Raw genomic sequence first — 26,214 nt, forward strand, 5'->3', positions numbered from 1 at the left:
CTTCTTCACCGCTATGATGGATATCACAGTAACACCCACGTCACAGGGTTATGGGGGAAACTAAAGGCAGTGATGATGTAGGCTCCTTAGCACCATGCCTTGCTTGTAGCATCACATTAGATGCTAGCACAACTAAGAAAAATATGTCCACATGCTGCTGGGACGGGGTGAGGGAGGTCTCCAAACATCAAAACCACATCTGCTATTCCAAGGAGGAATTAAGAAGTCTTTTAGAAAACAGCCACTGCCAAATCTTCCTTAAGTGTTCCTTCAGGGAAGTGGGGGAACTTGTTAAGAAACCAGGAACCCCGCACAAACTGTGACTGAGATTTTAAAGTGAAAACTGAAACGTTTAAAAGAACACATAGATCTCCGGGGGCGGGGGAAGATGGGGAAGACTTGCTCACGTTAAGGGCCTGGAGGGGCCGGTGGCCACAGGTAAAGGATGCAGTGTGGCACTTGCTGGATGGAGGCAGTGCAGGATGGAGAGTCAGAGTCACCGTCGAGCTTCCTTCTGGAACAGGCGCCACACCTCCAAGGCAGTCAGGTTACCTGGGCACCCTGGAAACGGCGCTCCCCAACTTGTGGCGTTGGCCCTGGAAATACTGGTAGAAGGCAGCAAGTGGATGTTTTCACACACCCTAAAGTGTGCGCGATCGGCAGCGGCTGCCCAGAGAGGTTCCCAGAGAGTGGGAGTAATCCCCGAGGAACACGGAGCAGGCTTGGTTGCCCCCACCCCTACCTTAGTCGCCCCTCCAGGAAGGCTTAGGGCCAAAGCGCGCTGGCTCGGGAGTCAAGCGGGAGGCGCTCTAAGCCAGTCTGGACCTCCTAGCTGGGACCTGAGTCTCCCCCTCCAGGCATTGGGTTTGCAGCGGGGTGGAGGGGTGGGGTTGGCGGGGGCGGACAGTCTTGGAGTCCCACCCAAGCCCGGCCCCCCGGAGCCTCCCCCAGAGTTTGGGAACGTCCCAGTCTCACTCCCTCCCGCCGCCCCCGGAGCCGGAACGTGAAGGGAGTGCCAGGCGGCCGGGGGCGGCGAGCGGGGCCGAGGGTGCCCACCGACTCCAGCGCCGACGGTCAGCCCCAGCGGGCCGGAGTTCTCCAGCGCCGGGACAGGGGCGTGTGGGGCGCGCCCTGGCAGGGGCCTTGTCCCAAGACCCGGGGCGCGGCGGCCCGGCCAGGAGGTCCGGCCGCGAGCGTGACCTCACGGGGAGGGGCCAGCGCGGCGGCCTGGGCGCGGAGCCGACAGCCGGGAGAGCAGCGCCGGAGCCGAGCGGCGAGGAGCGCACTCCGTGGCTCCGATGGAGCGGTACAAAGGTGAGTGCACCGGGTCCCCGCGCGGCGCGCACCCGTTCCATTTCGCCCAGCACCGCGGAGGGCAGGGCTAGGGCTGGTCTGGCTCGGACTCGGGTTGAGCAGAGCTGGCCCAGCCGGGACCTGGGCGGAGGAGGGGGCGACAGTAGCGCCGAAGAACAGGCGGGTGGGCTCCTAGGTGGTGGCCGCGGCCCGAGCCCTTTGATCCTCCCGGGCGCTGAAGGAGGGGGTCGTCAGTGGGGGGGCGTGGCGGGGCTTCTCACCTGTTGCAGGAGAGGGGGTGCGCCCGGCGCCGCACTCCACCCTCAGTCCCGCCGCGCGGGAGAGATGCCTGGGGCCGAGGAACCCCCGAAGAACGTGGGAACCGTGCCGAGCTGCTGGGGGCAAAGGGGCGGGCTGTTGGGTCCTTTCGCCCTGGCGCCCGCCGGGCTGGGGGCTTCCTGCTCTGGGCAAAGCGCTTGGACAGTAGAGTGGGCGCGCAGACCCGCTCCGGGCTAGGTCGGGTCTCCCCATACGTCCAGCACTTCGGGTCGCCGTTTCTCTCCAACCCCTTCTCTGCTCCCCCACCCTAAGAAAGGAGAGATGCGAGGGTTGGGGGCCGAATGGAGTGCCCGGCAGGTGGAGCTCCTGGAGGCGTCCCGGCCGCTGGGCTTAGCTCAGTGCGCAGCTGGGCGAGCTTTGGGTTTGGCGGTGGCCAGGATCTCCTCCAAACCCTGGTGGGCGGGCCGTCCTGGATGCCCCCAGTGCTCAGCTTAGCACCCGCACTCGGAGGCTGGGAGCTGGCCTACAAGTCTCCATTGCCGTTCTTTTGAAAAGGGAGTACAGGGAGTGCGGGCGCTCCCCCCTCCTCCCTCCCCCGCAGACCCCTTCCCTTTAGAAAAGCCTCTTGCCTTCTCTGGTGCTGGAGCGGTCTCCGCCAAACCTGCGAGAGGAAATGCTGCTTCTATATTTGTTTTCCCCTGGGAGAGAGTAATAAAAAGAGAACGCTCAGATTCCCAAGGAATCTCACTCCCGGCGGGCCCTGATCCCTGCAACTGACATAAAGGGACCTGTTGGGACCGGCCTCATTCCCGGCAGCAGTCCCGTCTTTCACTTTCCTATTGCCTTTCCTCATCTGGTTCGCCCGGTTACTGTTGAAGACGAAAGATCCAAGTCCCAGGCAGAGCTTCACAGATTCAGGAAGGGGCTTTGCTGACAGCAGGGAGCCCGCGGGGGGTGGGGGATGGGGGGTGGGGGGTTGAGGAGGGGGACAGGGTCAGAGGAGTTGGCCACCTTTGATTTCTTTCTGCGAACCCTTCCTGAAGCCTCTCTCGAATTTCTAACTCAGTGATTTTCTTGGTCTCAGATTCTGCTGGGATCACGTCAGTTTTGTGCTTGAATGACTGAATGCGCACTTACGCTGTCTGGGGCACTTGAGGAAGCCACAGTGCAGCTCCTGGTAACAGGGCAATTTGCACTCCCTCCTCCACCGGGGGCCCTCCGCCCTTTGGGAGGGACCCTCTCTGGGAATTCAGGCCTTGAGTTGAGCCTACCGGAAGTGTTGGCCTCTGGGGTGCCTTCCAGCTCCCTGACTTGCAAAGCTAGGGTATGTGTATGTGTGGGGGGGTGGTGTTAGCTGTAGGTTGCAAGCTACTTTCTCAAATCAGCATATTAATCTCTCTAAATCAGGGCAGATCACACTTGGGGTCTTCTTCCCAAATGTCCAGTTGTTCTCAGAAGGCTTTTGTACTGACAGCTTTTGACTTGGCCCTTGACCTGATGAAAGTCTTCTTAGTTATCTTTCTCTCTCAGGAGCTTTAAATCCTCCCATCCTGGAAGAGGATCAGTTAGGGGCTTTTTGCCAACTGAAAGAAACTTAGTTTCCAGTTCAGGGTGTTTATGTTTTTGGTAACACATGTATCTGCCTCATCATTTTGCAGTAAATCAGACAGAGTGGTAAGTGGGTAAACTTGAGAATTACCTGTGTTTCAGAGGCTAATCCAACTCAAATTCCGGTGTTTGATTCATGAGAAACATCTTTATTTTGTCTCACTCGTGTCATGCTGCTAATATGTTTACTACACCTTTCACTGAGGAATTTGGGGATTCCTGCAGCCCCAGGATATAGAATTCCCCATTTCCCTGAGAGGCAGATGAGTTGCACTTTGAACACCCTTTAAATGGAAAAGTTCATCTGTGCAAAATGAAGCCCATCTCTGCTGGGATCATGTCAGTTTTGTGCTTGAATGACTGAATGCGCACTTACTGAGGAAGCCACAGTCCAGCTCCTGGTAACAGGGCCCTTTGCACTCCCTCCCTGACCGAGGACCCTCGGCCCATTGGGAGGGACCCTCTCTGGGAATTCAGGCCTTGAGTTGAGTCTGACTGGAAGTGTTGGCCTCTGGGGTGCCTTCTAACTCCCTGACTTGCAAAGCTGGGGTGTCTAGTCAGTGTAATTGACTAAAATCAATAGTCTGGCTTGTGGGAGATAGGGGCACTTTTTTAAAGTTATTAGAATAACTAGGTATAGCGGTTTAAACAACAAAGTTAAATAGAAAAAGCAAGGTTTATTTACTTGGGCTCTTAGAACCTAAGTAAAAACTGTAAAGAAAAATTCTTATTATGTGTGACACTTTTTAAATGTGTTATTTAAATGCCTCTTCATTCTGTTTCTGTATTTCCAATTTTGAGCTCTCCCTCTCCTAGGTAGGTGGAAATGCCTTGTGGCTGTCTTCAGAGTCTCAAAATGTTTTCTCTAATATGCAAATCTTATAAAGCAGTTCATGTAGGAGAAATTGTCTTGCCATGTTCCTTAGCCTGCTTGTTATATATTGTACATCCTCCAAAAATATCCTTTCATTTTTAGGCTCTGAGTGGATTTTCCATTGTCTTGCAGGAAGAAAGAGAGGTCTGGAGCTGACGGGTGGTTGGAATATCACCCTATGTCTAATGCAGAGACACTTCCAGACTTTCTTCCCTGTCTCTTCCAAGATTTCTGCTAGATAGCCATGGCTCGCCCAAGCAAAAATAAGGGATCATGGAGTATGTGGGAATCCCTTCCTAGAGAGATGGTGCTTTTATGAGAGTTGCCATAAATAGCGATGGTAAAGTGGCTGTGTCTTGTATATGAATCTCTTTGGTGTTGTATAAGCAGTAAGACTCTTGCAAATGTCAGGATGTGGGGCCAAGTCCTACAGGGTGCTTGAGAAGGTTCCCATCCTTACGTGTTTACATATTTATGACTCTCATAAGGGCATCCTTTTATTGCTGTGCATGAGCCCATTGGCTGAACTCATCCAGTGTGGTCACGTATTCTGGTTCTAACTGCTCTCCCAGCTGGTGAGTGAGTCTGGGCCAAATGTGACTGACCTACTATCTGTGGATTGTGCTTGGAACATCCATGCCGAAGCTTCCTGAAATTGCATCACACTTGGCTACAGATGGGCCTGGTTGAGATATTCAGCTTCAATTTTGATCACAGTAATTGGTTCAAAGTGTAATCGTTCTTTGTCTGTGTTCTTTTGTTTCTGAATCTGATCATCCAGTCCCCCCACTTAGCTGTAGGGCGCTGGAGGAAAATATGAACTACAAAGAAGCCAGTAAAATACTTCAAAGCTTGTATGGGAATCCTGAGATCTGTGGTGAGGGAAGGTCTGAAAAAGAAAAGCAAGTTAAAAGAGATGGGCATGCTACTTTCAGGAATCGTTAATGCCTACAAACTCAGAGTTTTTTCCTACCTAAGTTGTACCTAAGGCAGCAGTTCTAAACCTTTGCTGTGCCTGGAATCATCTGCAGAGGTTTCAAAAATATGGATGTAAAGGCCCCACCCAAGACATTCTGATTGAACTGGTCTAGGGCACAGCTTGGGCATTGTATTTTTTAAAGGTCTTCAGGTGATTCCAATGTGCAGCCAAAGTTGGGAACCAAGTTTCCTTTTTTAAAAAAATGAAATGTCAAAATAGCAAAAAGATCAGTAATTGTATATACACTTTCCTTACCTGGAAAAGTAAGAGCAAGTGTGGGGTGAAAGGGATAGCCCCCTTCCCCATACCCACATGATGTGCCTTAACCAAATCTTGTAATACCTGCAGAAATCTGCTGTAATCACCTTCAGCTATTAGAGGCTTTAAAAGGCTATGGGAATGTTGCTTAAAAACGATGTCAACTGTGGTGCTTAAAATCCTAAGCTCAGGGTTTGCTCCTTGTACTTGACCCTGAGCTCCCTGACTTTGAAGTTGCGTGGGAGCCTTGGATGATGTGGCAATGAAATGGTCTGAAACAGAAATTCTGAGAGGTCACTTTTGGTGCTGAAAGGCCAATTCTGCTTTGGGCCCTTCCTCTCATCTGAGGGGTGGGAGCTCTGGGAGCTGGGCTGGTTCCAGCACAATTAAAGGGCCGGGAAGGGCCAAAGAGCTTCAAAGCTGAGGAAGCTGTGCTAGTTTCCTTCCAATTCCCTTTAATAATGGGAAATGTTTCTTTAAAGGCTTCTGTCATTCAGAGAAGACAGACTTTCCCCAAGCTAAGGGAGAATGGCTTGTTCTGTGCAGAGCCCTGGCTGAGACATGAAGGCAGCCATGGTGCAATGGAAAGTAGCAGCTCAGGAACCTGGAGACCCATGGGTTCCATTTCCGTGGGCAAATTGCTGAGCTCTCCAGGCCTCAGTTTCCCCATCTGGAAAATAACCTCTAGTCTTCGTAGTGTTCCTCTATCTGACTTCCCAATGGCTCTTCGATGCTAGTTCTGTGGTCACTGAGGAAACTGTGGAGGGAGGATGTGTCTTGGGGAGGAGAGTGAGGGGAGGGAGGGAATGTGGGTGGGTAGCCCAGCAAAGGTCAGTTTAGGATTGTGATTTTTATAAATAAAACCAATTTCCTGTTGAGAGCTGGAGTGCAGCAGACTCAGTGGGAAAGAGAATACCATAGGCCATGTGCGGAATTTGTTTCTCAAGGACTTTTGTGTGACCATGCCTCCAAAAATTCTTCATTGACCCCAGAGCCACCCTCTGAAACACAGAGCATTATTCACTCCCATTTGAGAGATAGGTCAACTGAGGCCTACAGAGATTAAGCAACAGTTCACACAGTCAGAAATAGAATATAATATCCCTAAGAACTGAGTCTCTAAAGGGTAGAATTCCTCTTCAGGATTTATTTAGGAAAGAAGTACTCAAAGCATTTCAGATTCATTCCTTATCAGTTGTCCTTCAGCTAGGAAGGGACTAGCTGCTCAATTAAACTCCTCGATCTTCAGGACCTAGCTCACATGTCTCTTCAACCAGGAAGCCTCTCCGACTCCCACTGTGTGCCCTCATTACTCTTGGGTTAACCTCATTAATGCCTAGCACATCGCAGGTGTGCAACAAATATTTGTGGAATTAATTTCACATTGTCTAATAATTGTCCGTGTCTATGTTTGTTTCCCTGCCAGGCTGAACTCCTTCAAGACAGGGACTTTGTCTTTCCTCTTCTTATGCCTCTCTCCAGCCCCTGGCACACTGCCAGCTGCATAGTAGGTGTCTGGGACATGATTGGGGAATGGGGGAATGAACACATTCCAGGCAGAGAGATCACATATTCTCCCATGCTCTAGTTCTGGAGAACAGGCCTGGTTCCCAAAAAGAAATGAAGCAAAATCTCAAAGGCAAATTCCAGAAATGGAGATGAAAGCCCACAGTGGCCACCCTTGGCTTTCCCGACTTGAGCCTTATTTCTGTCTGTTCCAGCACAGGGGTGTTGCTGTCTGGTGGTACAGAGAAGGATCCGGCAGGTTTCTGCATGTGAGTATGAGCCTCTCTGTGCCCTCTGCAGCAGCTCACCTGGCGACCAGGGCTCCCGAGGGTGCAGACCTGGCTCCGCCCATGCTCTGGGTGGATGGTCGAGGGGGATCATGGAGCTGGGCGGTGGCCTGGGCACTCAGGGGCTCAGGGTTCTAATCTGGCTTTTGCCACTAACTTGCTATGCGACCTTGGGCAAGTCAATTAATCTTTCTGAGCCTTGTTTCCTCATCCGTATGAGTGAGGATAATGATTACTAATCTATCTTGCAGGCCGCTTGGTGGAATAACTTGTGAGAGCTCTTGGTAAAGACTTTGAGAAAGGGAATGGTAAATTAATGCAGGGGAGCAGATACCCAGAAACCTCTGGTATGTGGTTCTGATCCCACCAGTTCCTGCCCTCTCCCAGTTCATTTGGGCTCTGCCCACTGCGTACTTTTCAATGCTGTTGGGAGGTCTAAGTCAGGGCTTCCCAGCCTCTAGGCATCCTAGCTTCTCAGAGGTAGCATCTGTGTATTCTTCATGTCAGTGGAGAAAGGGATAGGCAAGGAATTGCTCATTCCTTATGTGCAGAGCCACATCCTGGTCCTGCCTGACTTTTTTCTGATGTCTCAATAAGTCCATATAGGAGAGACCCTTAAAATCAAATAGTAGCTTTGAGCCCTTTACTAATTTTCTATCACTTGACTCTCATATTCTCCCCAGTTAATTTCAAAACACAAACTAACCACAAACTGCATTAAGGGGAGAGAAGGGAGAATGTGTAGAAAGAGAGGAGGAGCCTGCCTCCCACTGGATGCGTTGTATTGGACAGCTGCAAAACCACGATGAGGCCAGGGAACACGGATAGCACATCCCTCAGGGGAGCTTAGTATTAGGGAGGAGTGGGAGAGGCACCCATGCCAATAGAAGCTCTTTTCTGATGTTTTCTAAGCTGACCCCTGAGTTCTCTTCTCACTTCCTGGAGCTCCTCACAGGACTTCAAAGGCAGATATAGTCCTGGTGGACTGTGGTGAGCTTATACGGAAGCTCAGCCCCAGCACACTGCAAATCGGCCTTCCGCTGGAGAGAAAACCAAGACAGGCTAGTCAGCTGTTAGCTCAGAGAGAGCAACCACCAAGCACCAGGGAGAATCCAAGCTGGGTGAATGTGTGGACCTACCTTTGGCGGTGGCTTTCCCAAATTGAATGACCAGCCTTCCCTGTTTGTTTGGGACTGTCCTGGTTTTACCACTGAAAGTCGGTGTCCCAGGAAACCCCTTAGTCCTGGGCAAACTGAGATGGTGAGTTGCCCTATTACCGGACCTACGCTTTAGTAAAAGCTTCTGAATCAAGAGTTTGATTTCTTCATAGCACAGATGAGCTAGAGCCAATTATTTTGTCTCTTTGACAAGAAAGCAAAAGTCCAAGGCTTAAAAACTGGCAGATCGTAACTTACCACTAGTGATACACACCAGTATGCTAAGCAAAAGAAGCATACCACTATTCAGGATTCAAAAGCTTACACGCTGAATGATCCTATTTATATAACTTTCTGGGAAAGGCAAAACTATAGGGAAACAGATCAGTAGTTGTAAGAACTGGGACTGGGGGAAGGCGTGAGCCACATAGGGCATGTGGGAAATTTTTGGAATGATAGAGATATTCAATGTCTTTATTTCAGTAGTGGTCACACAGCCATATATACTTGCCACAATTCAGAACTGTGTAGTTAACAGGGCTTTTTTTCTGTGTGTAAATTATACCTAAATAAAGCTTTTAAAAACACTCTAGCAGTTGTGATGCTGTGGTATAAGATGAAGGATCAAGGTCAAGGTTGGTGATCACAGGTTGTAAATAGCAACTGAGTCTTGGTGTGGGTGTGTCTGCAATGGTTCTGGAGGTGTACATAGCAGAAGAGGGTGAGAAATCTCATGCCTGATGACATCCTAAATGCCAGAGACTTTTTCATTAGTCACAATCAGTGTGATAGTGGAAGCTCTCCCTTCGTTTAGAGAAAAGGGAAAGGCAGCTCCACTAAAGGCCAGGCAGCCGACGGGTCCAGGAGGATCGTGGAGTATCAGAGCATTAGACTCAGGTTCCCACCCTGGGAACTCTGCTCTACCCACACATGGATCTAATGTACTGACTTTGGCAGCCTGTCTGCAAGTCTTTTTTTTTTCCACCAATAAAGTTATTGTATTAGAACTGAGTACTCAAGTCTGTACCGTAATTATTTCCTGGTTGACTTTTTGTTTTTGGCAGTCCTGCTTGTCTGTGCTAGCTAGGATTGATTTTGAGGGGGAAGAACCCATGATTTATCTAAATAACACACCCAGTCCCATTTGATGTAAGGAGTCAGTCCTCTTATCTCTAGACAGGGAGAAGCCTTTTCATGCAAGGGCAGAATTACTAGTCATCACCGCACCGGGCCAGGGTACAGGATGTGGAAGTCCCCAAGAAGGAAGAAGTATCACTCTGGTGCTCCTAATGGAATTTTAAGATCTTGGTGGTTTTCCTATTATCTTTTTTAATCAAAGCCCATGTTGAATTTGCCTGTTCTTCAGGTGAATTTTGTCTGGCTCTGTACCCTGGGGACCTGGGTCTGTGGCTGCGTCTCTATTAAGCACAGCCTGCTGGAAGGCTGTGGAACTTCCATCTGTGAGGACCACATGGGCTGAGGTCACGTTCAACCAAGAATTATACAGGAGAATTTCACACACACACACCTCTTTTAAAATCGCAAAAACATCCAAGCCACTAGTTACCCACAAAGGCAGGTCTTTTCCACCTGTTCCAGGGTGTTCTGGAAGAATTACAGACTCATAGCCAGTGCAATCCTTAGTTCTAATTGTCTTGGCTTTGTGAGGGGAAAGCATTGATGTTAGAGAGGCAGGAAGTGTTTTTTGTGTGTATTTGAAGTGAAATTTCCTTGATGCAGGGTCAGGCCTGGCCTGTGGCTGGTCTACCTACAAAGGGTCGGGTTTGGGGCAGTCTCTAGGCCCACGTCTGCTTTGAGTGCAAGGAAGAAGCTGGGAGCTTATGAATGGGGGATTCCAGATGCTTCCTCCCCTGGGTTGCAAACCTCTGCCACCATCTCCCCTGGGCTGCCTAGGCACATGGGCATCTGTTTGGGTTTGGGGGACTGTCTTAGCCTTCCTGTTAGCCCAACAATTGGGAATCCTGCCATTTCCTTCCATCCTCCACCCCCCATTTTCCCCCCCAGTTTTTTAACACAACAGGATTTATTCATGTTCACTGTATTCAAGTCCCCAGATGGGGGGAGAAAAAAAGATTGTGTTGAATGAGCTTATTGTTTGGAGGTTTCACTGACTTCTTTTATTTCATACCCACAGTCCTAGAGAACATATTGAGCTGATTTACTAAAATTCTAATGTGGTTTTTTTGGAAGGAACTCTGCTAGGGTGCTCGGTGTCCCCAGTATCAGGGCTGGGGCCCTCTCTTCTTCATCCTTATGGTCTTGGGTCTCCTTGCAGGCAAATATTCTCTTACCATCCTAGACTCCTTATCAGCTCACAGTGGTCAACAGCCTACCACCCTTTGCATTGTCAGGACTTTTGCGGCACCCAATTCTAGCACATTCTTTGACTAAAGATGGACACCAACATTAGGTACTACAGTTAACAGAAGTCCCCTGCAGCTTCTGCTTGGCAGTTTCCTGCACACATGGGGAGAGTAAAGGATGGTGAAGTGGCCCCTGCTGCTCGAATGCCCAGTGCAGGGCAGCTGGTCATTGACAGACATGGCAGAGTTGAATTACATGTCTTTGGAATGTTTTAGAGTTGGGGTCCCTACCATTGATGTTACTGGAATTGTGGCTGAGGATCATAGCGTGCATGGAGGTCAAGCACGGTCATCTGTATGGCTGTGACACAGTTGTGCTGGGTCACTTCCAGATGTCTGGAGACCCTGGAAATCTCCTGAGAGAGCAACGGCAGGTACTTGAGCTGGGTGAGGCTCATGTCTCCCAGGAGTCAGTGGAAGCTTGTCTCTGCTTCAAGTCAGTCACATCCCAGATGTTCTGAAAGGAGCCTGGGGCAAAGCAGGAAGGGTAGATCTCAAACCACAATCACAAGTGTGAGTGATGGGTGCTTCAGGCTACCTCTTGGAGGCACACAGGTTCACACTGGCTCCTGCACCTGCATCTCTCCCTCCCTCCCTCCCTCCCTCCCTCCCTCCCTCCTTCTCTTCCCCTCTTCTTTTGTTTCCTCCTTGACTTTCTCCCACTTTTTCACTCTGTTATTCTACCACTTCCATTCAGGCCTCCAGGTCTCCTGGGTCTTGAATCCAAAGGAGGGATTCCCACTGAGAACCTGAAGCCAGAAAGACACCGAGGAGAGTCAGACCCTCCCACTCTCTCTGGCCTCTGGTGGTCTCAGGCTCTCATTTCAAATAGCTGTGGCTTGAATTCCAGGCTTCCCCCAGGAGAGGCTGGTGACCTCAGAGTCAGGGTGGTGAAACGGGCTTATTCTCAGCGACTTACTCCCTCCTAGAAGTGCAAGCCTTGATGGAATTTGTTCATTGTGCCCCCTGCTGCTTCCTCAAGCCCTAAAAGTTGTGACTTCTCATGGTCTGCTACAAAAAAAAAAAAAAAAAAGGTACCTTCCCCCATCTTCAGGTCCAGAGTTATTTGCTAACCCTGGGACTTTGCCCACAGTCCCACCTGGGATAGTGCAGGCTAGTGTCACAGTGATTAGGATCCCAGGAAAGGGCACGCTTATTCTCTTTCTGTGGACCCTTAAACAGTGCTGTGGCTCGCTGACCACCAAGGGGTGGAATCAAAATTCCTGCACCATATGGGCTCCTCCCATCACCATCCCAAGTCCCCTGGAACTGAGTATCAGAGGAGGGACTGGTGTCTGCCCAGGGGGAGCATGAGAATGTGTCCGTTGTTTGGATAAAAGTTCCAAGCATGAAGGCTCAACATTGACTAAAATAATTTTTTCCCATTGACCTCCTGGCTTCTCAGTGGGCAAGCGCCCATCTCCCGCCCATCTGAGGCTGGTTTGGTGTATGTAATTATAAACAGCTCTGGCTGGGAGCGAATCTCCAACAGTTATGGGATTCAGGTGTTGCTCCCAACTCACCACGCACCAGTTCCCTCGAGAGTGGAAAGGCTGTTTTGTTTTCAGAGGGAGAATTCAGGCCGTTGCTTTTGAGATCAAATCCTTCCAAAGCTTGACTCACTCTCCCATTCCACCCCCAACTTCCCTCCCTGCCCCTAGCCTCCAGGTCTGTACACATGGTGAAAGAGGCTTCAGGGACTCTGATTCACCAGTGAAGTTCTTAGCTTGTGGGTTTTTGCTTTTCTGACCTGGAGGTAAGAGTGTGGATCATTGAGTGCCCTCAGGTGTGCAGGGAGCCACGAGGATGTTTGCTGTTGAGGATAAGAGCAAACCAGCAGCCCACCTCCCCTGTGTGAGAACAGGAGCTCACTAATCAGGGCAGGAGTGTGGGCTCAGGTCAGTGTCAGCCTCGTTTCTTGGCTACGGCCTCATCTCTGGTGCAGACCATGGCAGTGTGGGAGTGAAAACCTCTTGTGCTAAGCAGGCAGCCTTAGGAGAGTATTGGTGACTTTGGAGCACTTAATTACCTCCCTTTGCCTAGCAGTAGAGTTGAGAGTCATCTCAGAGCAAAAGTGATCCAAGGACTGTGTTGGAAAATGCCTTTGGTAGGTTCAAAGGGTATGGGGTGCTCCTATCTTGGGGGCCTGGCTGTTTCCTCCTCTCCTTAAAGTGGTAAGCATTAACTTTGCAGGTATCAGGTATGATCAGGGCACGTGCTTGTTGGGGGAAATGAAGTGTGGGATGACAGTCAACCTGTTTTTCTCGAAATTTCCTAAAGCTATTCACCTAATGCCCTGAAAGCATAAGACTTGTCCTACAAGATTTATTTTCCTGCCAAGGGAAGGTTGAGGCAGCTTAGAAGAGAGACAGTGAGAGTGTGAAGGACCTTGTTCTTTTGGGGTGGAGACACTTCAGTTCCTCGCAGGCCTCCTCTATGCTTTCAGGCTTGGCTGCCATGTGTCTGTGTGTATAGATTTCTTCTCTGGTTGGAAAAAATGATAAAGGGGGTCACATTGCATGCAGCAAATATTCTCTCCAAGTGGCTTTTTAAAAAATTACCATTATGAGTGTGAAATGGTTTAGATTCAGGAGGAAACAGCTGGCTGGCAGCGTTCCTGGTGGGTTCCTGGGTAAGATTCTGTGGTGTCACTAATGACTTTATTTGGTACATTTCTGACATACGCACACTTGACAATTGGGGAATTTTGTGGCTGAGAACTGAGATCAGGGAGGGAAAGTCCTGATTTCATTCAGGACAATCAAGACCTGTCCAAGGGATCTCTCTTATCCACCTTGATAGTGCATTCAACTTGGATGCACACAAACACTTTTTCTTTATTTTCTTTTTTCCTTTCTTTCAGCAGGGTCTTGTTCTGTCACCCAGACTGGAGTGCAGTGGCACTATCATGGCTCACTGCAGTCTTAGATTCCTAGGCTCAAGCAATTCTCTGACTCAACTTCCTAAGTAGCTGAGACTTATAGGTGCACACTACCACACCTGGCTAATTGATTTTTCATTTTTTTTTTTTTTTGTAGGGGCAGGGTCTTGCAGTGTTGACCAGGCTGGTCTTGAACTCCTGGCTTCAAGCAATCCTCCTGCCTCAGCCTCCCAAAGTGCTGGGATGACAGGTGTGAGCCACTGTGCTTTTCTTTCTAGGATTCTGTCTATGGGTTTCTCTGAGACTTCAATACATTTCTATCCTAGCTAAGATAAGCCTAGATTTCCTGAGACCCCTGAACCAGGTCCTGTCCTTGAGTGCAGGTGGCCTCTAGGGCAGCTCGCCAGTGGCTGTGGGGAGAGTCAGGAGGTCGAGCCCTTTCTGTACCTGGCTCGTTCCTATTTTTTCCAGCCTCTGCAGCCATTCTTCACTTTGCCCCATTTCCCACTTTGCTCTGTCACAGTCATAGTGGACTCCTTGTGGTTCCCTAACTTGGGCTTTCACATGTGCTAGTCTATTGGTTTGAAATGCTTTCACTTTAGGGCTGCCTAGTAAGCATATTTGTCGAGGCTCACGGAGCCCTGACACCTTGACCCTAGCTCCCACTGGATGCCTTAACCTTCATTGCATCCTGCACAACCCTCATGGCCATGGTTATTGGGTCTGTGCAATGGTTGATGGAAGTCTACATTTCTAGTAGGCTATAAGTTCCTTACGGGTCAAGGACAGTATTCTTTGTGTTCATAGCACTAACCCCATGTGTGGTATATGATGAGTAGTCAAGAAACACAAATTGGTTGGGGGTGGTGGCTCACACCTGCAATCCCAGTACTTCGGGAGGCTGAGGCCGTTGGATCACTTGAGGTCAGGAGTTTGAGACCAGTCTGGCCAACATGATGAAAACCCATCTCTATTAAAAATACAAAAATTAGCCAGATGTGGTGGTGGACACCTGTAATCTCAGCTACTTGGGAGGTTGAGGCAGGAGAATTGCTTGAATCCAGGAGGTGGAGGTTGCAGTGAGCCGAGCTCTCACCACTTCACTCTAGCCTGGGCTACAGAGAGAGACACTTTCTAAAAAAAAAAAAAAAAGAAAGAAAGAAACAGGAACTGAATGATTGAGAAATGGTTGCTGTCCTCAGGTTTTCTTAGAGTTGGATTATATCAAAGTTAAGGGCTCTGTCCACTGAGTGACACCCTGGACAAATTTAATAGGCAGCTGGCAGAAAGGAGAAAAAGACAATGTCTAAAAGCTGTGCTATTAACATTTAGGATATACAAGGAACTCCTGCAAATCAACCAGGAAAAGGCAGTAATCTGCATAGAAAAGACAGTGAATCAAGGGTATGAACAGGAGTTTACAGGTGAAGGAAGCTGCCAGAAGGATAACAAGCATCTGAAGAAATGCCTGGGCTCCTTTGGTCATCAGAGGCAAGTCAACCAAAACCACCACCCAGTAGAATGGCAGATATGAGGTGGCACAATGCCACCTTTTCCCAGGGATGCTGGGATCTTCATGCAGAGCTGAGGGAGTGTAGGCTAGTGCAGCCAGTTTGGAAGGTAGACTTTTCTTAATTGTATTGAAGACTCACCATACGATCTAGCAATTCGCAAAGAAATGTCTGCATCAGTCCGTAAGGGGACAGGGTCAAGGATGATCTCTGCAGCATTACTTGTCATGGTGGAGAATGGAAAGTAGTCTAGGTGTCACTTGGGAGAGGGGACAGGTGAACTGATAGATGCACGTCTTAGAGAATTACCCAGCAGTAGAAGCAATGGATGAAATGTGCATCTGGCAGCATAGGTGACTCTTTAATACACAATGCTGATGAAAAGGTAGGAATCAGAATAGGACAGTTGACGATAGCATTTATAGTCATTAAAAATTCACGAAGCAGTACACATTAAGCAAAACACATACAAACAAAAAGGTGCATATTAGGTCATCATTGTTCAGATGCTGGAGAGGATGTGGAGAAATAGGAATGCTTTTACACTGTTGGTGGGAGTATAAATTGTAGAAGACAGCGTGGCAAGTTCTAGATTCTCAAGGATCTAGAACTGGAAATACCATTTGACTCAGCAATCCCATTACTGGGTATAGACCCAAAGGATTATAAATCGATCTACTATAAAGACACAGCATGTGTATGTTTATTGTGGCACTGTTCACAATAACAAAGACTTGGAACCAACCCAAATGCCCATCAATCATAGACTGGATAAAGAAAATGTGGCATGTATACACCACAGAGTACTATGCAACCATAAAAAAAGATGAGTTCATGTCCTTTGTGGGGACATGGATGAAGCTGGAGACCATCATTCTCAGCAAACTAACACAAGAACAGAAAACCAAACACTATGTTCTCACTCATTAGTGGGATTTGAACAATGAGAACACATGGGCACAGGGAGGGGAACATCACACACCGGGGCCTTTCAGGGGCTTGGGGGGAGGGGTAGCATTAGGAGAAATACCCAATGTAGCTCTTGGGTTGATAAGTAGAGCAAATCACCATGGCACATGTATACCTATGTAACCTACACATTCTGCACTTATACCCCAGAACTTAAAGTATAATTAAAAAAAAAAAGAAAGAAGGAAAGGTCTTTGTTGCTGCAGGAGGAGAATGGGGTATGGGGAGAAAGGGAAGCTGTATGAGTTTGCTTGTAGCCTATTGTCAATACCAGAAGCCTATAAATAATTTTAACTTGGAGCAGAATTTGACATAGTGAGAGCAATACCAGAAGCTCAAGCAATGTGCTGTGGAAAGATGGGGAGGAGAATCCCCTCCACCCCCCACCCCATGGAGGAGTCATGGGGAGGCCATTTTCCTTCATAGGAATTTCTGGACTGTCCGAGAAGCTCCCATGAAGCTGTGATAACAGACCATCCTTAGGTTTGACTCCAAGGCTTGCATTTGGCTGCCAGGGCTGTAGCGGTGGTTAGCAGTCCACCATTGCCACAGAGGGGAGGAGACGCACTCTCCTCTGTGACAATGCTGGCTTTTTGGATGTCTGGCTTTTTGTAGCTGTGTATTTTTTCAGTCGCCCCCAGCCATTCTGAGTGCCTGAGCTCTTAGTCATCTTTGGGTTCACATCGCTAAGTACAGGTCATGGCTGAGAGCCAGCATCCAAATGTTTATCACGCTGAATGAAAATGCAGTGAAATTAGGTTTTTCTATGACCTGATTGATTGGACACAGATCACTAGACTCTGTGAGCTAGGGGATTCATTTTGCTCCTGTCCACCCAGAAGAGTCACTCAAAATCAGTGTATCCAACCATGACACACTCCCTCTCCCCTCTTCCCACCCCGGGCTGATCTGATCTGGACAGAGTTGGCCCCTGATCCTTTCGGTTCCATCACTTCCATTTCTACTTGAAATACAAGTTGCTTTCTTTTAGTTAAATCCTTTTTTGAGATTCAAAGGTCCACGTGGACCAGATGACCAATGTCCCCGTTTGCCTGGCATTGGGTCCTGCCTGGGACCCAGAGGCAGGACCTGATGCTGCCTGAGGTCTTGCAATTGTGGGCAGGAGAAGAGCTAACTCTTTGGGGTGTGGGCTTAGGATACCGGCAGCAACTCCAATTGCATGTAAAGCCAGTAACTAAAGCTTAAGTCTTCCAGAACACAGAAATAACCCGAGGTTGCTCTGGTGGTGTCAGTTTTCCCATCGTTCTTTCTCATACTCTGGATGTTGTTTACTGATGTCTCTTCCTTCTAGCTGTTCTTCATCCAGCCTGTCCATCCTTTACTGACAGTGCTCAGTTTCTGCTCATGTCTCTGCACCTGCATTTCCAATTCCTGGGTCCCTTGGACTATTGATATCTTAAGTGAGGGGACAATAGAAATCTTCATTTGTTTTCTCAAGCTCATGTATCAGCCCCAGGGTCCTTTCCAGTTCAAAGGCTGTGCGATTTTGTAATGAATGCGCTGATGTCCTTAATTCTCCCGTTTGCATGGGGGGCTATCCAGGTATTTGCACAATGAGCATTTTCTGAGCTTTACTTTGTGCCAAGCATTGTCTCAGTGCAGAGATAGGCCGGACGTGGTACTGACGAGGCCTCTGTCCTGATGGGGCTTGTATCCCAGCAGAGGAAAGCAGACCACAAACATGCAAACAAAGTTCTAAAGCAGGTGAATTCCGGAGAGTAATGAGTCACGTGAAAAAGAAAGCAGGATATGGTAGTAGCTTGGTGATGGTGGGGTGTGATGTCCAGCATGAGCCTGGGGGACATTTGGGTTGAGATCTCAGCAAAGAGGAGCCTGCCATGTGGAGAACCAGGCCCAGGCAGTGGCAATTGCAAAGGTTCTGAGGCCATCCCAAGCTAGAATGGTGTGTGTGCCTGTGTGTGTATGTGTGTGCATGCATGTGTGTGTGTTCATGAGGGGCTGAGAGCGGGTTGTCATTGAGAGGGAGGGTGGAGAGATGAAGTGGGAGAGCGGGCTGGTGTGAGGGAGCTTTGATGCAGTGAAACTGGGCTTCCCTGCCACCCATCTGAGCGGCCACTGTCCCTTCCAAGTGGGGAAGTCACCTCCAGGTAGACCCCCTTGGATCCATCTTTTTTCCACAGGAAAAATGTGAGCATATCTTAAAATAACGTCCTCCTTCATCCGTTTCCCAAGAGGTCAAGGTGCTACAAACCTATTGCAGTTGTCCACTTTTCACTGAACGGGGCCCTGGGGTGAGAGAGGGCATGAAAGATGCTCATACTTGCTGGGGGTAGGGGTAGGAAAATTGCCTGAGATCCTTGAAATGTGGTCCTGTGTCTTTCCCACCAGGTAAAACCAAGGAAAGAAAGGGGCTTTTGGATCCCTGACTTAACCCAGAGTCTTCCAAGTGCTTCCTTCCATGAGGCATAAATGCGTCATCCCCCACTGTTTAGACTGTCTGAGGTCTATGTTTAGTGGGAGGAAATATAATACTCTTTGAAAGTTGCAGGGCGTAGCTTCATGCAGATCTGGTTCATATCAGGCTTGGCCATTGCAACCTTGAGCAATCGCTTACTCTTTCTGAACCTCAGTTTCTTTATCTGAAAGAGGCTGATACCTTCTTCCTTGGAGATCTGTAAGGTTAGAGTGAAATTTCACACTTAGATTGGCAGTAGGTTCCGCACACAGTTGGAGCCTATAGTGCTAGCCAGTGGTGAAACAAGGCGTTGGCTGAATGCGCCATGGGTCTGCCATGTTTATTTCTGATGCCTATAGCCTTTGCTTTTAGTATTGCTGCCATTAGGTTGTATGTGGGACAGGGGAAGCTAAATCATGGAGAGCTGTTTCTTGTCTCTGACCCCATCTGTGTGGAAAACATTAGTCTTTGATCACCTGAGCCTCAGTTCTCTCTATCTGTAATAATCACTTCCCTCACAATGCAGAATATGGGAAAATCAATTAAAAACTATGCATAACAGTGCTTTGAAAGCTGGAAATCACTGAACAAATGTATAAGATGACTCTCTACCGTTGCATCAGGAGTTCTAATTGCAGGCTAAGGGAAGCCTGCGGTGCTACCGTAGCTATTGGTAATTTGTTCCTGACCAATTATCAGTTCTGAAGTATTTATGGCCAGAAGGCAGACTCTCCTGGCTGTGGAGACCCAGGGCTGGGTGGAACTGTGTTTGAGATTGGCTGATGAGATGAGCAATTAGACACAGGATCACGTGGACAGGGAAGCAAAGACTCAATAAGGAATTCAGTCAGGCCGGTGAAGTTCATTCCAGTCCTGCAGGGAATGGACTCTTCCATGCCAGGGTGCCTGTCTGCAATGGAAGTGTCCTCATTTTGCAAAGCATGGGGGCTGGTAAGCCCCTAGCCGTCCCAGAACCGAGGCCCACATGGCCTCAGCATGAGTTGCAACTCTAGAAGGACATCTGCCTGGGGATATGTGTGTGTGCCCTAGGTGCTGCAGCTGGGTGTGCCTTGCTCAGTCACTCCCTGGCTGCTGCTTCATGAGCCTGGCCAGGAGGGCCTGCTGGGCCTAAGGAGCCCCTGAGCCTCCTGGCAGCTGGTGTGGAGCAGGTGCAGTTCCGGCTGTGCCTGAGCAGGGCAGGGCTGCTTGGAACACATTCATCTCACCTCTCCTGACTTCTAGCACTGTCTTTGCCAAGAGCCCCCACCCATCAGCCCTGATTCTCTTCATCTTCCCTGCTTTGCAGCTGCTGCTGCTTTGTTAACATTAAGCAGGGCATCACAATCAAGAGTGGTTATTAGAAGTAATAAGTAAGGCCAGTGCCTTTTCCTTTTTTTTTTTTTTTTTTTTTTTTTTGAGATTGTTTTTTTTTTTTTTTTTTTTTTTTTTTTTTTTTTTTTTTTTAGAGACAGGATTTTGCTCTGTTGCCCAGGTTGGAGTGCAGTGGTGCAATCATAGCTCACTGCGGCCTTGGCCTCCTGGGCTCAAGAGATCCTCCCACCTCGGCCTCTTGAGTAGTTGGGAATACAGGTGCACACCACCTGCCCCGCTCTTTTTCCTCTTTATTTCAAAGTATGTTCCATCCTTTCCCTCATTTCGCCTCACAAATATCCCATTAAAGGTGTCAGAAGTCCTACGATAGACATTTTCTCCATGAGGTCACCGAAGGAGGGCCTGGGACCTTAACTTACCTGTCTCACAGCAACTGACTTGGAAGCTGTTACTACCAGAAGGTAGGCTTTCTGTGTGTGTGTGTGTGTGTGTGTGTGTGTGTGTGTGTGTGTGCGCGCTGTGAACTAACTTCTGGGGTACATGTGTAGATTGTGCAGGATTGTTACATAGATATATAAATGTCATGGTGGTTTGCTGCCTCCATCCTCCCTGTCACCTACATTAGATATTTCTCCTAATGTTATCCCTCCCCAATCTCCCCACCCCTTGCTCTCCCTCCCCTAGCCCCCTACCCCCCAACAGACCCGAGTGTGTGATGTTTCCCTCCTCGTGTCCATGTGTTCTCATTGTTCAATACCCACTTATGAGTGAGAACATGCAGTGTTTGGTTTTCTGTTCTTGTGTCAGTTTGCTGAGAATGATGGTTTCCATATTTATCCATGTCCCTGCAAAGGACATGAACTCATCCTTTTTTATGGCTGTATACTATTCCACAGTGTATATGTGCCACATTTCCTTTATCCAGTCTATCATTGATGGGCATTTGGGTTGGTTCCAATCTTTGCTATTGTAAACAGTGCCACATGAACATACGTGTGCATGTGTCTTTATAATAGAATGGTTTATAATCCTTTGGGTATATGCCCAGTAATGGGATTGCTGGATCAAATGGCATTTCTATTTCTAGATCTTTGAGAAATTGCCACACTGTCTTCCACAATGGTCGAACTGATTTACACTCCCATAGGAGGTGGGTTTTCAGACTCTGGCTGCCCACATCTGGTAGTGACCACACTCTGGCTTCTCCTCCCTTCCTTGAACATTTTCTACTGTTCGTCTCAGTGAATCCCCAGGGACTCCTGAGAGGTGGTGGTGAGAACCTGAACTGTTCAACTCTCACCCCCCACTAGGTACCTGTAGCCTCCCTGGAGTGGCTGAACACCTGGAAGGGATCCAATAGGAAAAGCATTTTAGAATCTTTCGCTGACATTCTTGCCATTGCTTTGCACAGGGAGATGTTTCCTGGAATGCTGGAACTTGTTTGCCTGAGCTAGGCTGAGTTAAGAACGTTAATCAAAGGCTTCCCAAGGCTTTTCTGTCAGATACTTTCATTTTATTACAGGCTGGTGAAATCATAATGGGGCGTGGCGGCAGGGAGGCAGGCACCCAGCAGTAAATGCCATTGTCGTGATTCTGAGGATAGAAGATATTGAGGCTGGACACTGAGGCAGGCCAGAGGCAACCCCAGCAAAACCCACGGCCAACCTGGCAGCATCCAAACCCAGCTCTATCTGACTCTCAGGCATACTCTGCTGCCTGGTGTAGCTTGATCAAGCTGGACATGACCTCCATCCTCAGATGGCTTCATCCCTGGCCTGCAGCCATGTTTGGATATGACGTTAAGCAGGATGTCAAGTCCTCCCGCTGCAGTGAAGCCATCTTGACGCATTCCTTTAGGATGGGGAGGAAGATGCTTCAGCATCACTCACAGCTGAGCTTGGGACTCTGTGGCTCTCTCTGAAGGGAGCCCTGGCCTGATGAAATAGCCTTTCCTGAAATGGGGCTTCTCCGTGTGCCTGGCTTCCAGCCCCACTGTCTCCGTGTCCTGTCCCTGCTGGTGCAGCTAGGCCTTTGCTCATACTGTTTCTCATATGAGGGAGCTGCTCCCATCCCTCCACGTATCCAGTCACACCCACATTCACTCCCTGCTGCCTTCTCCTGCAAGCCAGCCCTGGCTCGTCACCTCTGGCCCCTGCTGCTTAGACTCCATACGGGGCTCAGTCAGTACTTCATGCCCCTGGCCTCTGTGAGTCTCTGTTCCTGGTATCTCTGTCTTGTCCCCACATCTAGTTCGACAGCTCCTACAACGTGCAGCAGAGTGTTTGGCACACAGGTGGGCATCTGCTGTGTTCCTGATCATTCCCAGGAGCTTCTGTTGAGTTTTCCATCTGCCCTTCTCAACCAGGCTTAAAGCCATTGGAAGTCCCCACTGAGTGTGTGGGCCCCGGACTGCTGTGGGCATGTGGAGGATCACGGGAGGCGAGGCGTGGTCCCTGGCCACAGGGCACAGCCCCCAGCAGGCGGTGGGCTAGGCTGTGGCTCGCTCCTCTTTCTGGAGGTAGTTGTCTAAGCGGTGCTGCTAGGCTCCCCATGGGCTTGACATGCTGTGTGCTTGGGGTATGGCCTTGGACTCTGGCTTGGCAGAGGAAGGTGAGTATTTTTCCTGTTTCTTAACATTTGGAAGGAAAAATAAGTGAAGTTGTTCTCACTCAAAAAGTAAATCTCACCCCAGGCAACATTCAGCCACACGCCATTCGGGCCCAACAGCTGTCTCTCATTTGTTGGCAAGTGTTCCGGGTGATGAATGTCCTCCATCCACGCTCACAGCCACCCTAAATGGAGGCTTTGGACAAGTGTGGGGGGAACAATGGCCCTTCTCAGAGAGCTTGCAGCAGACGCACCCAGTGAAGTTGGTTCATCACTTGGAGCGGGGTCGGGATGACAGACAAGATGCCATTGATGAAGCCAGGAAGGCCAAGCAGCCAGCCGTGGAGAGGGCGCAGCTAAAGACAGGGGCTGAGGCAAGGATGGGATTCATGGCTGCCATGAAAGGCCCTGAATATTCAGAGTGAATGATGGTACCTCTCACATACTGTCTTCTGGAAGTTTCCTTATGGGATGATGGCTCCTCCTCTCGACATATCTGTAAAACCCTCTGCAGTTGTCACTGGATCATGGAGTTTGAGAGGGTCCAGTCCTTTTAGGGCAGACCAGGTTGTCACATCCATTGTCATTGAATGGACAAAGGTGCTGGGGCCAAGGGAGAAGCACCAGGGCCAGGACCCGAACGCGGGACCTGCTTCGTTCTTCCTGTGAGGAGGTTGGAGGTGCGAGGGGAAGACTGAGATAGACTGAGGATTCAGGAAGAGACAGGGAGCGTCTCTGTGAGCCTCCAGGCCACACGTTGGCAGTCCCCACCTCCACCCAGCTCTGCTTCCATTCTCATCCCTGGTTATGTCTCCCCAGCTTTCCAGGGCAAAGAGAAAGGGTCAGTTTCCAAGTTGGTGGGACCCAAGGGGGTAAAACTCAGCTTTCCTTTCTCCTCTTCTTGTTGTTGTTTTTGGTTTTTCAGATGGAGTTATTTTAAATAATTTGAAATAGCATAAACAACAACTACACATTTCAAATTGCCATTTCACTCTGTAAGGAGTTCAGTGTAGTAATTTTACATCTATATTTTTATGGCAAAGTCATACATGCTTATTATAAAATCTGCATATGTGGCAGAAATTTGTAACATAGAATATGAAAATCCTTAGAGTTCCACACTCCATGATAATATCTGTCAGGGATATGTCATATTCTCCAGGTCTTTTTTTCTCTCTGCAATAATAAAAAAGCCCCTTTCCTCTCTCTCTTTTCTTTTCCTTCCCTCTCTTCACCCTTCCTTTATCCCCTCCCTTCCATCTTTCCTTCCCTTCCTCATTTTTCTCCCCTCCTGTCCATGTCTTTTTCCCGTTCCTTCTTTCCAACCCCTATGGTAAAAAGATCCAAAAATCGACAGAGCACAGCAAAAAGGAAGCCCCTCAGAGCCTAGTTCATTCACTTGCCATTGCCAGAGGCAAACACTGCCCCAGATTTTCATGCATCTTTCAAAACATTGTCCACATAGAAGCAGCCATGTACGTACAACTTTCTTTTCTTTCCCCCAAACAAAGCATAATGTTGATCTTTTTTTCCTTTTTCCTTGCTGTATAATAATTTATGTATTTATGGAATACATGTAAGTGTTGCATGCATAGAATGTGTAATGATCTGGTCAGGGTATTTGGGGTATCCATCACCTGAAGTGTTTATCATTTTTATGTGTTGGTATCCTTTGAAGTCCTTTCTTCTAGTTACTTTGAAATATACATAATAGGGTGGGTGCAGTGGTTCACGCCTGTAATCCCAGCACTTTGGGAGGCTGAGGCTGGTGGATCACGAGGTCAAGAGATCAAGAACATCTTGCCCAACATGGTGAAACCCCGTCTCTACTAAAAATACAAATATTAGCTGGCCGTGGTGGTGCATGCCTGTAGTCCCAGCTACTCGGGAGGCAGAGGTTGCAGTGAGCTGAGATCACACCACTGCACTCCAGCCTGGGTGTCAGANAAAAAAAAAAAAAAAAAAAAATCACATAATATCATTGCTAAATTTAGTCACCCTATAGTGCTATTGAACATTAGAACATATTTCTTCTCTTAATGTATGTTTGTACTCATTAACCACCCTCTCTTCGTCCTTCTTGTTCTTCTACCCACCCTTCCCGGTTTCTGGTATCTGTCCCTCTATTCTCTATGTCCACATGATCAACTTCTTTAGCTCTCACGTATAAGTGAGGGTTGACCTTCTTCCTTAAGTCAAGGCTATATCTCAGAGCTCATTCCTGGTAGATTCGCTGCTGTGTTCTTTGCACGTCTCCTCTGTCTTTCCTTTATATGGCGATCACCAGTTCATATAATCACTGGGCATTTACGTTTTGCCCCAATCCTTTGCTATGACAAACAGTGCCACCATGACTCTTCTTGCATGTAGGTTATTGCAGACATATGAAAAATATCTGTAGCATAAAATCTCAGAATAGAATTGCTGGATTGAAGGATATGTGTGTTTACAGTTTGCAAAGATGTTACCAAATTGCTTTCTGGAGAGGTTGCGTCCTTTTTCACTCTCATCAGCAAAGTGTATGTTTCCCCAAACTTTCATCAACAAAATGTAATCAAACTTAGTCATCTTTGCCCCGCAGAAGGGGCAAAGCTATCTCTTTATGGGATCTCTTCCTGTTAATTTGTACTTCTTTTTTTTTTTTTTATGAGTGAAATGGAACCTCTTTCTGTATGTTTAAGAGCTCTGTGTGTGTATGTGTGTATACTCTGTTCATATGCATTATCTTTTGTTGTCGTTGGACTCTGGGTCTTTTAATTTTTTAGAAGTTTTTATGTGTGAAGGAAATTAACCCTTTGGGTAGGAGTTGCAAATATTTCTTCAGTTTCTTATCTTTTTACTTGTTTTATGTTTCCTTTTTTTCTGAAATAGGGTTTTTAAAAAATTATTTTGTGGTCAAATTTATTTCCCTTTATGGCTCTGGGTTTTGCTTATCCTTAGAAAATCTTTCCCTAGAATTATACTTTAAAAAATCTCCTGTGTTTTCTTTGTGTTTTTAAAGAACAGCTTTATTGAGATGTTAATTCATATACCATACAATTCACCCTTTTAAAGTGTAAAATTCAATGGCTTTTGGTATATTCATGGACATATGCAACCATCACCACAGCCAATTTCAGAACATTTTCATCATCTCAGAAAGAAATCTTGTACCTTTTAGTGATCACCTCTTCATCCTTACATTTTCCTCTCCTCATCCTCATCCCTAAGCAACCACTAATCTACTTTCTGTCCCTACAGATTTCCCTATTCTGAACTTTCATTTGAATGGAATCATATACTATGTAGGCTCTTGTGACAGACTTCTTTGACTTGGCATAATATTTTCAAGGTGCAATCCAAGTTGAAACCTGTATCAGTATTTCATTGCTTTTCATGGCTTAACAATATTCTGTTGTATAGGTATGCATGGATATAACACCTCTTATTTATTCATTAATCTGTTGATGGAAATTTGGGTTGTTTCTACTTTTTGGCTATTATGAATAATGAATAATGCTGCTATGCTGCTGTAACCATTCGTGTACAAGTTTTTGAATGGATATATGCTTTCATTTTTCTTGGGTGTGAGATGCACACACACACACACACACACACGTGCATATACATACGTACACACCTAAGAGTGAAATTGTTGGGTCATATGGTAATCTATGTTTCATCATTTGTGAAGGTGACAGACTATTTCCTTTTTTTTTTTTTTTTTTTTAGACAGAGTTTCACTCCTGTTACCCAGGCTGGAGTGCAATGGTGCAGTCTCGGCTCACCGCAACCTCCGCCTCCTAGGTTCAGGCAATTCTCCTGCCTCAGCCTCCTGAGTAGCTGGGATTACAGGCACGCGCCACCATGCCC

General features: G+C 48.0%; 1 protein-coding gene across 6 annotated transcripts in view; it reads left to right on the top strand.

Moving 5' to 3' along the window:
- Window positions 1-995: 995 nt before the first annotated feature.
- AFAP1L2 (actin filament associated protein 1 like 2) overlaps window positions 996-26,214 on the top strand; it is a 113,083-nt gene continuing 87,864 nt past the window's right edge. For 2 of the 6 annotated variants that reach the window (XM_017543856.2, XM_037743991.1), the window contains exons 1-2: window positions 1,018-1,314; window positions 7,013-7,066. In XM_017543856.2, the coding sequence (XP_017399345.1) occupies window positions 1,299-1,314; window positions 7,013-7,066 (70 nt within the window). In that variant the 5' untranslated portion in view covers window positions 1,018-1,298. Of the gene's footprint in view, window positions 1,315-7,012; window positions 7,067-26,214 lie in introns of all 6 variants that reach the window. The other 4 variants (XM_017543858.2, XM_037743992.1, XM_017543859.2 and 1 more) reach the window with 3 other exon arrangements.

This window comes from Cebus imitator, unplaced genomic scaffold (genome assembly GCF_001604975.1).
Source record: "Cebus imitator isolate Cc_AM_T3 unplaced genomic scaffold, Cebus_imitator-1.0 Scaffold161, whole genome shotgun sequence".
In the NCBI taxonomy this organism is placed as follows: Eukaryota; Metazoa; Chordata; class Mammalia; order Primates; family Cebidae; genus Cebus; species Cebus imitator.